Source organism: Cyprinodon variegatus, unplaced genomic scaffold, assembly GCF_000732505.1.
Source record: "Cyprinodon variegatus isolate N-32 unplaced genomic scaffold, C_variegatus-1.0 Scaffold778, whole genome shotgun sequence".
Classification (NCBI taxonomy): Eukaryota; Metazoa; Chordata; class Actinopteri; order Cyprinodontiformes; family Cyprinodontidae; genus Cyprinodon; species Cyprinodon variegatus.
In genome coordinates, this window is record NW_015151231.1 from 360127 (window position 1) to 372765 (window position 12639).

General features: G+C 36.8%; 3 protein-coding genes across 8 annotated transcripts in view; 2 read left to right on the forward strand and 1 right to left on the reverse strand.

The window, feature by feature from the left end:
• Positions 1–6760, forward strand: part of LOC107098449 (rho GTPase-activating protein 44-like) — a 39594-nt gene extending 32834 nt beyond the window's left edge. For 3 of the 6 annotated variants that reach the window (XM_015396152.1, XM_015396156.1, XM_015396153.1), the window contains one exon: positions 2236–6760. In XM_015396152.1, the coding sequence (XP_015251638.1) occupies positions 2236–2390 (155 nt within the window). In that variant the 3' untranslated portion in view covers positions 2391–6760. Of the gene's footprint in view, positions 1–35 lie in introns of all 6 variants that reach the window. The other 3 variants (XM_015396155.1, XM_015396154.1, XM_015396157.1) reach the window with 3 other exon arrangements.
• Positions 6761–7816: 1056 nt separating this feature from the next.
• On the reverse strand, positions 7817–8901 carry rnf222 (ring finger protein 222). Its single transcript, XM_015396149.1, has one exon. It carries the CDS (start codon positions 8792–8794, stop codon positions 8168–8170), a length of 627 nt encoding a protein of 208 aa, XP_015251635.1. The 5' UTR covers positions 8795–8901; the 3' UTR covers positions 7817–8167.
• Positions 8902–11292: 2391 nt separating this feature from the next.
• The window catches only part of LOC107098452 (nuclear distribution protein nudE-like 1-B), an 8879-nt gene continuing 7532 nt past the window's right edge, over positions 11293–12639 (forward strand). Inside the window, exon 1 of the mRNA XM_015396161.1 lies at positions 11293–11451. The gene's annotated coding sequence lies outside the window, so the exon portion shown is untranslated. The remainder of the gene's footprint in view (positions 11452–12639) is intronic.

Genomic DNA, 12639 nt, shown 5'->3' on the forward strand with positions numbered 1-12639 from the left:
CCCCTCCCTCCTTGCTACTACTGTGTACTTTGCAGCTGTGTGAGGCCAGGGATTCAGTGTGGGCTAATGTGAGGGGGACTTTTAGGGTAAGCCAGACCGCCCCCCGCCCCATGCACTCCATCTCACTGCCTGGCGTCGACGTGTGGATGCCTCTGGGTGTCCTGGAGCTCGCCTCAAACACTTACCCTTAACTCTCAATCAGGTCACCTGTTGCCCTCTTTGTAGCAATATTGTATTTTTGCACTTTCTTCAAACAGTGATGCAAGGCTAAAGGATTTCCCAGAGTGCACCACACTGAGCTCATGTTGCGGTAACCATCGCTTACACAGGTTCATCCTAAAGCAGCCCCCCCCCTACCTTCCTGTACCTTTTTATTTCCTAGTCCCATGCTGGCAGACATCATCCTCCCACTTGTCTCTCGGGTCTTCAGGTAACCCCCTCCTACTCTTGTACTCGGCAGGTTCATTGCTTTTTGTAACCTCTGCTTCCTCTTACCAAGCTCCACCTCATTCCTACACAGGAATAGTCATCAGTTTGTTTGGATGTGTGGCTTCCAGTAAATGGTGCAACTCACTAGATTAGATGTAGTTTTTGCAAATAATAAGAGAAGAATTTCAATTTTTACTTCAAGCCACTTGGCATTTCGGTGCCTTTTTTTCCCACAGAGTTCCACACAAACATCTTGTTGCCTCTGTGTTTCGGCCGTTGTTGTAGACGTGTACTGTCACTGTGTTGTTGGATCTCTTTTCTTTTTTTACTTACAGAAATGTGTTTATGTTGTGAATTTACAGTATTATTCTCGCTGGATCCTTTTTCCACATTTTGTCTTGTTCTAACCGAAAAAACTTCCAATTTCATTTTTATTTCTTTTATTTATGTGTTTATATGGAAAAAGAAAAAATCACAAAATTGTTCTCGGTTGAAAATACAGGACAGGATACTGGACTTTAATATTTATTTACTATTTATTTACAATTCTAAAAAAGGAACATTAACTTTTTGCTAAGTCTAATCGCAAACAAAGTTTTCAAAATAATGCATGGATTCATATTTAAACTAGGTCTGGACTTTGACTAGGCCATAGTAACTCCAAATATGCGTTCCTCTAACTATTACATTGTAGTATGGTTGCAGTTTTAGGGATGAAGTCTTGTTTAAAGGTGAAATCCTCTAATATGTTATCTTTTATGATTTATTTAGCTCCATCAACCTAGAAAACCATGATGCTGACATTGACACATTTTTCCTGTAGCGATGCCCATGTGACATTTTGCAAGGAGCCAAATCTTTTCTATTTTATCTGAGCACTGCAGCTTATTCTATGTTTGATTTTTTCTTAAGGATTTATAGCAAACATTTAACAAGCTGTTTATGGATAATTTCAAAATGGCTTTCTACTTTTCATTTTTTAGTAAAGACATATGAAAGGAACATTTTATAGTCTGAAATTAAAGAGATCTCATCTGTGGATTTTTGTAGGTTCTTGAAGCTTACCATGGGCATCTTGGCTGCTTCTCTGATATGTCGACAACATGCCCATCAGTTTAAGTCGAAGGTCATATCTTGGTAACTTTTTTTTTTTTTAAAGCTGGATCAAACATTCATCAAACAGATCAAACCTTCTAATAAGATATTGCTTTAGAACCTCGACCTGTTTTAGACAAATCCAAGACGATTGTTACAATTGTTCTCTAAAAAAAAACAACCTCTGAGGCCTTTACAGTACATATGGATTCGTACTAAGGAGGAAACATTGCACACAACTTCATAAAACAGTTTGGTGTAAAAATAAAGATGGCATAATACTAAGGCATGCCACATGTTTTAGATATTTATATGTAAACATTTTAAGATATATATTCTTTCCTTTCCAGTTTAAAGAAGTGGTGTACTTTATGTATAAGCCAATAAATCGAGGTTTCAGGTTGTAATGAGACAAAATATGGGAAAGTTTGTGGGGTGTAAATACTTTTGGCACTGTGCAAAACTAGTTGTTTGCAACGGTAAATATCAAAGTGAAACATCCATGTGAAGCACATATAGTTTTCTGATTTCTTGTGCCTCTCACTATGAGTTCGGATAGGAGTCATTAATATTACTTCTGCTCTCTTCCATTTTTACTTCACGATCATTATCATACGCCTTCCCCTTCCCTCTTTTCTTCATTCATTAATATGCCATTCTCACTATCTCACTTTTCACACTCACCTTTCCCCCTATCATGCTCACCATTAGATATCTTCAATTATGAAATCCCCTCCATCAATGTCAATTTGGACAGCCTCATCGATGAGTTCAGCGCCGCCCCCTGCAGGAGGTCCCTGGCGGTGACAGACTCTCCAGAGGGGGATGCTGAGCCTGAGGAGGAGCCCCAGAGTACCATTCTATGACCTATGACCCAGAGGTATCATTTACCAGCATCCTGGGGGCTGTACATGGGCTGTCCACCCTAAGGCCTAAAGGAAACACAGACTGGCCTCCCCAGTGTCCACCAGAAACCAGAACATAAACCCTCCCTCACATCTGCTACAGGCTGCAAAGAAACTCATCTTTCTCAGCTGCTTGCTTTTACATTTATGTGACTGCAGAAACAAAACAAAACAAAATAAAAAAAAAAAACACACACCAAATGCCATAGTGGATGAACTGTTGCCTTCAAGAGAAAAGACTGGAAAATAGATAAGTATTCGTCAAGAGATATTTTTATCACTGTTTTATTTTTGCTTATTTGCTTACTTTTGTCATTATGTTTCACAGTGAGATGCTTTATTCTTATTTGTCCTTTTCTGTTTTGTTGTGTTTGCCTTATAAGAACATGCAATTCAAGTTGCAATATGAAGTTTCACAGGTTGGGCTTTTTAATTTAATTTAATTTTATTGCCTTTGAGAGACTGGCATAGCTGGAGCAAATCCTCAGACTGAAACGCATAGTGAGAGTGGGGCTCACAGGGTATTCAACTTTGCACACATGCAGGGCCCGTTAAGTCAGGCTTTTCTTGCAGGATGAAACATTTTACTCAGTTTTGATTCAATCAATTCTTCTTTAGTCTCTTGTGAAAAAAAGGGGGGTCTTTGTTGAAAATGTACACATTTATAGGTAAAACTCACTTAAATTCACTTTACAGTGTACCAGCAAATAATCAGAAGAATGTTATAGAATTTCAAGCTTTTTCTATTTCCACCCACTGTTCAGTTTAGACAAAAGTACTGCAGTGTTTTTGCATGAGAGACTAATGTGACTGACCTTTTTCAGATCAACTGAGTGGTTTTGTTTATTTTCTAAATATACATTTTACAGCCTTTCTTTTTCTTTCACCTCTCAGAGTAAATCATGAGCCAACAACTGTTAGGATGCTGCAACTTGATGATTATGGACGGAAGACTACACTGCCTTTATGTTTGTGTGATTCTCTCTCTTAACTTTGTTTCAAGTGCTTCAGGTTCAGTGACCTTTGACCCCAGAGTGTAAATACAAAGATTGTACATAGGTTTATGTATATAAAATTGAGAGAAAGAGTATATGTATAATGCATATTTGGAACATATAATGATATTAATATATGTGCTGATATTTATTGTGTAGAAAATGACATGATCAGAATCTTGATGTTATGATTTGTCCCTGCACACATTGAACAGGTGTACTGATTCCTTTTTTTTTTTTTTTACTTTAACGCCAGGGTTTTTACAATGCTGCAGCAGACATGCAGAATGTTCCTCCTGCTACAACATATCTAAGGTGTTTGAGCTCTAACAACTGCACACTTACGGCTTACGATCCCTTGTTTAAAAGCAATGCTGTTAAAGTTAATCTTCGTAAAGAATTTAAAATGCTTGAAATGCTCCAGATTTTTTAAACTTAATTGGTTTAGATATGGATCCAAATAATAAGGATGGCTTTGATAAGAAAAAATGTTTGAATAAGCATATTTTGGTTTTACTCCATAATTATTCTACTGTGCTTTTCAGAAGTAATGCAATACTTTGATCTTTTTTGATATTGCACCACTTAATGAACATAAACTTCAGAATACTTTATTCACCAATGCATAGCAATAAATATTTGTGAAAGAGAAAATTATGCCTATTGTGAAGAACAGCTCACAACTCACAACCATTTCTTATTAATCTTTTCTTGATGCTTCGATAAGAGTCGTTTCAATGTATGTTTTGGTTGCAGTCAGCATTTTTTTTTGCAGCAGCAGCAGCAGCAGCGTCTATAAGGTTTTATCCTGCTTTGCTCTGCTTTGTAGCCCTATTCATTATCCCATTAACCCAACAAACTTCCATGTTTGCTTGTTAGAAAGCATCCCTACAGCATTATGGAGCCCCCACCATTCTTCACAGTGGGTATTATTTGGTTTTCTGGTACACCTTTAATTTAAGGATATAGTTGAGGATTTTTGTGCAGTCTTTGAAACACCCGCCCTCTCCACTTTAAAAAAAATACACATGCACAACCCTGTGCCCACTCCCGAGAGTTAACGCCTATTAAAAGCGTACGAGAGCATGCACAAGCCCATTTCTCCTCGTGCACCCTCTGTTTAAAAGGTGCTTTTTTTGCATCGCTCATACAAGCTTACTTTCCAAAAGAAGATTTAGAATTTCTCCACTATGTCAGAGAATCACCACCAGTTAGTGAAAATGGGGATGAGCACATAGGATGGCCTTACGTAAACATATCACCAGAATGATTAACATTTAGGATTACCACTTATTTTGATGATCCATCCAGAAAAAGAACATCCTCCACTCTACCTTTAACTTAAAAGTGTAAATTTAGTACACTCTGCCATGAGCACTGTGTATTACCTATGCTCTCTTCCCTTTTATGGATTGTGGCTCACTGCAATCAAATGTTTAATCCGCCATGCTTCTATTGAAACCAGGTATAACATGCACCGTTAAATTAAAGCATGATCCACTTCTCCTGAGTTATCAGGGGCCTCACAAACTGCTTCTCTTTTTAATGATCTCCTCAGTAGATTAATCAGTTTAGGTAATGTCATGATAGCTTTGCATTTATTCCCTATACTTTTTTCCCGCTATTTTTGGATATTAAACAGTATCCAATGTTTCTTCATGAATTTCACCTTCACCCACCATCCAAGTTCCTTCCTATTTTTGTGGTTGGGTGCTATTTTTCTGTAACAAAAATTCTTAAACCTTCACAGAAGACCCTTTTTTAATTTGCTTAAGAGTGCATTACACATAGGGGGACTCTGTTAACTGATTTAGTGACTTTTGAAGGCTGCTGAGTTTAATTTTTTTTTAGGGGTAGCACAGTAAAATGGGTTGCAGACAATTGCTCTGCATTGCTCGTGAAATGTTTTAAAAACTTTGAAATGTTAGTTAATTTTACAATCATATGCTATTTTGTGTCAAACTATAACATTGAAAATCCCAACAGATATCACTTGACATTTGAGGTTGTAACAAGATAAACATAAAAGCAAGTTGAAATGATAGTAATGCGCAAAGAAAGGCACAGTAGAACTTTTAAATTTAGCAGATGGCAGATGTGGAAGCTTCGCTTTTCTGTTTGATATGAATCTTTACAAAATATTAATGCTATCAATAAAAGTAGATTTACATGATTTAAAGGTCCACCTTAGTCTATAAATGTGCTAGAAATTACATGTTCTGAATCTGCTTTAAAAAAGCCATGAAGTTTATTAAATCCTTTTACGTTTTATGAGTGAATCCAAAAAATACATTTGGTTTGTTTCCTCTAATCCAGGATTTACGGTATGCCTCAGTCTGTGTGTTTTCAATGAGCTATTTCTATGAAGATTTTGGTGATGTTGCTTATCTTGATAGTTGTGGTAGTTATATAACAATAATTACAAGTGCCCTCACTCTGGTTGTTACTTTTGAACAATAGGATTATTCAATGTGTGCTAGAGGCTTTTTATTTTGTGTGTTGGATCAATTCATTCATACACAGGGGTGCATCTCTGAATGTGAGTGATGCAGATTTTTACCCAACAGGTTAGGATCGAAATAACTTTGGTCTCAAATTTTGGCATGTGTTGTTATCAGAACGTGGTATTATTACTCTAATGCTTTTAGCCATCATAACTGGAACTTACAACCACTTGGAAGCATGCATTTAATTCATTATAAGTGTGATAATTAAGCAAATACAAAGAAAACAAAAAAAGCATCTGTGCTCTCCCTAAAAATGTGACTCCTTATTTTTTTTAGTTGCTACTGTAAATTAACTTTACAGCAACTCTTTTCAAGTGCATTTTTCTTAAAGCAACTTTTTCCAGTAATGATATTCTGTTATTTAATTAATCTTCTTAAAGACTGTAGGTCTATTTTCACCACATCACTTGGAATGTTGCTCCAAAGCAAAGGCAAGTCTCTTTGCATTTTGTCTGGGTTGAAATAAGAAAGGAACAAATAGGATCATGCATGCATTTGGAAAATATTTTAACAGACCATTTTTTTCATAAGCACTGTCATTTTAAGGGGTTGTGAGAGAATGTGAAATGTGAATTGCAATGGACGTTTTTTTTTTTGTGAGATTTTGAGCAATATAGAGGAGAAGCAGAGATTGCCTGTGGATGTACAGTCTCCTTCTGCTTTCAAAGCTATTGTACAAAATAAATCTGCAGCTTGTTGAGCCCACCATGCCCAACCCATCGTCCTCTGCTTAGCGTAACGAGTGGAACACAGTGTGTACTGTGAAGCCTACCTGCAATCCTTATCAGAATGTCAGAAATGAATATATATTAAACTCTACATTTTTATTAATCCCACCTTGTTATTGCTGCTTTATTTCTTTTCATTAACAAACACCCATATTACAGTTTGTATCCCTTTCACTACTAATGGTTACTTCTTTTTGACTGGTCCTTTTTCATTCTCTCTTTGACTGCATCCTTAATCTGTCTTTCCTCTCTCATGTAACATGATGCATTTGGGGGGTTAATCCATACATGTGATACAGTGACCGACCTCTAGCCCCCCCTAATAACCAGGTCAAATGGACAAAATCTAACTCTTCCAGTTACTAATAGATAAACATGCATGGAAAATGTTGTTATAAGGCCATGAGAGCCAACTGGCTGAACTGGCCAAGCGGGATGGTTGAAGGATTGCTGATAGGAGTGTACAGCTACGTAAAAATGATGACTCACACAAAGCAAGAGTCTCAGCACTTAAGTTAAACTACAAATCGCTGAATGACAGAATTTTTTTTTTTATAAAAGTCCTGGCCATACATCTGACTGGAAAGACTAACTTCCTATACTTTCATCTTTATCTGTTTTTCTAAAGGACTGTATGGTAAACAAATCAGTCAAGCAGTGTCTCTCCTTACTGTTGACAGGCTCAGCTCATCTCCTTCAGGCTGCCATGGGTCCATAAATTATTTCTAACAGATCCCTTAAAGGTGTCTCTCTTTACACTGTCCTCTTCAGCAACTGGTTAAATGATTCCTATCAGCTGGTTTATGCTCTCATCTATATCATATTTAGAAGATCTTCTTTTTCTTCAGCAACGCTTCAAATCTAACATTACTGAAGTCCTCATTCAAGATCCTACTTTGAGATTTTAGTGTAATTTATGAGGATTTAATTCATAAGAATAAATAAACATCTAATCATGGCATTAATTAAAATGCTTTTAGTGAAACCAAAATGAAGTCCAAGTAAAAAAACTGAAGCTTGTGGTTGTTACTTCTTAAAATCTATGAGGGTGTGAATCCTGTTTTAAGGTAATGTTTGTAGCCACAAAGTGGAGGGTCAGGCTCTACAGGTTGAGCCACAAACCTAAAGTCTGCTGCTTGGAAACAGACCACTGAGCAATACACCAAAACAATAACAAGTTCTTTTTTCAAACAATTTTCTGAGTATGCAAGCACTGTTTGACAAGATGGGATAAAATGCTGGTTAAGTGATACTCAGATTCCTAATAAAAAAGATTGTTAACCTATTGGTCACCTTACTGTGCAAATAAAAGTTTTATTGTGCATTTCAGTCAAGATCACTCATAGAATTACTCAAAACCACATAACTCCAATAGTTAGTGTTGTAATACATTCCATGCTGACCAGTTGGATTCACATGTGTAATGATGTAGATTTTCCAAGGCAAAATTGTGTCTTTAAAGTCTTTCGGTTGTTTTAACTTAAACATTTATTCCATAAGTATCCTTATTAAGCCAATAAAATCCAGGGTAGTGTCGCAGCCACCAGTGCCAGGACGGTAAATGCCGACAGCAGACAGAGCAAGCATCGCGCAGTGCTGCAAACCCTGCGTCTTCTCCTCCGCTGAGGTTGAACCACTGTCATCACGACATCGAGCGCATCTTCCTCGGCCATCGGCCGTCCCTGCGCGCTAATGATGAAGATCTGACACGCATTACGGTTGTGACCGATGAACCTCTCCTGACGGACTCGCTGAAAGAAGCTCTCGCAGCATCGGGCTATCCGGTCAAGCCCGCTCTCTAAAGGGGCCTCTGAGACGCGCTGTGCGCTCTGGAGCTGCAGCGGCGTCACAGGAAGAGGCACCTCCAGGGTCTGTCCTTCATCTGGATTCTTGCTCGCTGCCAGTGATACAAGCGCGTCCCTTTGCCTCTTGATGAATGTCAGATGTCGACAGATGGGGCAAGCGATGGTGTCCCTGATGATCCCGTCGCTGTTAATGCTGACCAGCGTTTTCACCAAGCAGTCGTGACAAAATACATGTCCGCAGCTTAAAGTCCGCTCACTGCCCGACAGGCTCTCGTAGCACACAGGGCACTCATGTGCGTCTTCTTGGCTGTTGTCCTTGTAAAGTGCCATATAGAGGTAGAGGATGCTAAAAAGGTTGTCTAATAATAACTCTTTGGTAAAGACACACTGAGGTGCTCCTTTGTTCCCTCATTGACTCTGCGCGGTTGGGTGGAGGGCAGAGAGACTAGTTTAACAGGGCCTGTCACTGAGTTGACAGCAGAAACCTGTCTAATTGGATCCATTTCAACATCTGAAATGGTGCATAATTTATCACCTTCAAACCAACAGAGTTCTATCAAAGTGAGGCGAGTGAAAAGGTGTTATAAGTACGGAAGAAGATTAGGGACACTAAAAAATATAAAGTTAACTTATTTTTTAAATTTTATTTCAGTTTATTATGGGCAAAAAGTCCGAATTCTGACTTTTTCTCAGAATTCTGACTTTAATCTCAGAATTCTTTTTTCTCAGAATTATGACTTTTTCTCATAATTCTGATTTTAATCTCAAAATTCTGACTTTTTCCTCAGAATTCCGACTTTAATCTCAGAATTCATGACTTTTTCTCAGAATTCTGATTTTAATCTCAAAATTCTGACTTTTTCCTCAGAATTCCGACTTTAATCTCAGAATTCTGACTTTTTCTCAGAATTCTGACTTTTTTCTCAGAATTATGACCTTTTCTCAGAATTCTGATTTTAATCTCAGAATTATGACTTTTTCTCAGAATTATGATTTTTTTTTTTCCCATATTAAACTGAAATGAAATCTAAAAATCAGTTAACTTGTTTTTATTTTTCAGTGGCCCTAATCCTCTTACGTATATATGAATTGGCTTCAACTTATAAAAGTTTATTTTACAGAAGAATGATATGACTATTCAAGTATGATTTTATCGGCGGTGCATTTTCTACTTTTTTTTTCAGTAAATAATTTAATAAAGCATTTAGATATTTGATGAAAACTTATCTCTGTGAAACCTTTAAAAGTAGTACTTGATTGTTTTGCTTTTACATTTTGTGTTTTGTCTTCAATTACGCCCCACGTGGTTACTGAAATAATTGCTTTTTACACAGTACTCAAGATGAGGGGAAAGGCATCCCCTTTCTTAAAAAAAAAAATCTTAAAAATCATCCCCCGTCTTAAATGACCATCCTCTGTGACATTGTATTACTAAATGTGTGACATTTTTACTATATATATATAAAACAGTAATGGCAATGTTATTTCCCTTTCAACATTTGGCCAAGCAAAGTAAATAAAATAAGGAAGTGGCCTTTTTGTTTTAAAACTTTTTATTTTACATCTTTAATCAGGGACTAAAATATTGCGTTAAAGATAAATAATTACAAATTAAATTTTTAATTTTGCAGCAGTGTTATAATTGTGGTTAAACTTTTTTGAAGCACTAATTCTTTATTAATTTTATTGGGAATACCTACTTTATCTTTGTTTTTGTTTGTTTATACCACTTTGTATTGTATATTACACTTATATTCTGTTCCTATCCCTTTATATCTAACCGCAATTTGCAGATTTTATATATTCAATAAAAATATCCATGGATGAAACCTAACTCTTGTGTTTTTCATGCTAATGTTTTTGCATGCATATTTTTGTTATAAACTTTCAGTAGAGTTATAAGTATCAAATAAATTATAGACTCTAAGGCACAGCATACAGATTTGGATCAGGGTCAATTTTCAATTTAAATATAAAAAATGCATGATATTTTGTTTTATTTTTATTTTTTACTTTTCTTGTTACTTTGATATCACTGAGTTTCCCTCACCATCATGGTTATTTCTGTTCTATTTCAGATATACTCTTTATTACTGTAAAGCTTTTGGCATACACTAAAAAATAAATAGGCCTGCTATAATTTTCAACACATGTTTATTGTTAAAAAAAATTGTATTGGTTGTATAATAATCAAATGAAGTGATGAGAAGTGATCCTAGACATGATGTAGCATATTCTTTACATAGGATGTTAAGTTTTTAAGGACTCAGGTCGCAGTGAAGATATGAGCAATTGGTGTCTGAAAAAAATCTGTAATGTTAGGTCAATAAACTATCTAAAGAGACTTTAAATGTGAATGCCTAATTTGTTCTGTGTTTTTTGCAATATTACGTTTTTATATTGTTAAAACACTTTACATTACAATATTGTTTTTTAATTAGTTTTAACTATTCAGTAATGTGTTATTTTTATACATTTTTCTAGGGTCCATATTTGTGTGACAATTTTTTTCTATAATGTTTTTGCTGTTGTATACACCAGAATTTCCCCATTGTAGGACAATAAAGGCATTTTCTATTCTATTCTATGGGCTTTCATCTGTGTTTAGTTGTTTTTGTTTAGTTGTTTTTGTTATCATCTGGCTATGGTTTGTTGTCAGGGTACTCCTCGTCTACGTAATTGTGCGCCATCTTGTGGTCACTTACAAAACTCCAGCTGTCCTTCGAAGGAAAAAAAATCATGAAAAGGAGTGGCGCTTCTCTCATTCCGGGGCTTACGCAACGTGAATTGACGTCACCGCGTATGTCTTCTGTGAGGATTTACGTTAGTTCCGGGAGACGCGTTGGCAATTTCCTAAACACATCCCAGTTAGCTGTGCCAGTTTCGGAGGCCAGGCTCTACCGAAGGAGTGCGGTTGGTTTTCAGTTTCGCCGGTTAGACGGAGCTTTACTGAGACAGAGGACCAGACACCGGGTTGATATGAGCAGGTACCGATTTATCTCACCATACACAGCTTACTGCTTGGCCTGTTGGCCAGATGTCCTTTTGCTGCTTCTCTTTTGTGGACGCTTAAATGCTCATATTTCAATTGAACTGCGTAGCTTTTATCTTTCTTTTTTTATTTTCTGTTAAAACTCTGTATGTGGAACTTTCTAGAGCCTTAGTCGAGAAGTGACCTCTTCACCGCTCAGCTAAATATGTTGTCTAAAATAGAAAGCTGGTTTTTGCCTGTACCTTCAGTAGCTGTTAATGTTTAAAGTACTTTCCTGTTGTTTTTTTTTCCCTTTCCTGATATTCACACCTGAAGATCCTAAATAAAATGGCAGTGTATCAAATGATAAAATCCTTCCCCAAAGGTTTTGGGTGAAGCTCCACCACACCCTGTCAGACCCTCAGGGGACTGTTATCTGTAGCTCCAACTAAAAAAGACTTAATAAACATTTAATAGGAATTGATGTAATCCTGCTGATCTCATCAGCATCTGAAAGGGATTTTTATATATACACTCATTGACTGAGTCAGAGGACAGATTCTCCACACCTTCCTCTTTGTCCAGGTTTTGTTATAGCAAATAAACTCATTATTTATCATCCTTACTGCTGCAGTCTCTTTCCTCCATTGTTTCATTCTTAATCTGTTACATGATCAGGCTTGACATCTCCTGGTGGTGTTTTTATGTTACCTAAACTGTGTCTATAAAGCAGGGTATTTTAGCTCTGATAAAGCAACATTTTTGCTGCTAAGAAGCCCATTAATTCATGATGTTTTGATCTGTTGCCATGGCTACTCTTGATTATCACATGTAATTGGTTGATCTCCACATATCTATGAAAACTACTATACTGTATCCTATCTATGAGTTTTTACTTTGTGTTATTTTTGGTACTTTCATGGACCGCCTGTAAGTCCCCCTTCTGTCACATGATACACCCAACTTGTGATGTCAGATATATTTGGGAAAAAGCCTCCAGCTTTCCACTGTTTTGATGTTAAAGCTGCATACTAACACATGTAGTCGGTTAATCACTGATGAGGCAACCTCTGAAGAATGTCTAAACGGAAGTGCAGGCGGTCTGTCCTCAGTCGCCCACCCGCTGTGTGTAGAAAACCACACATCCTCTTTGGTCTAAGCCAGATAAGGCAAAATCTAAAGTACCTCAAAACCCAGAGCTGTC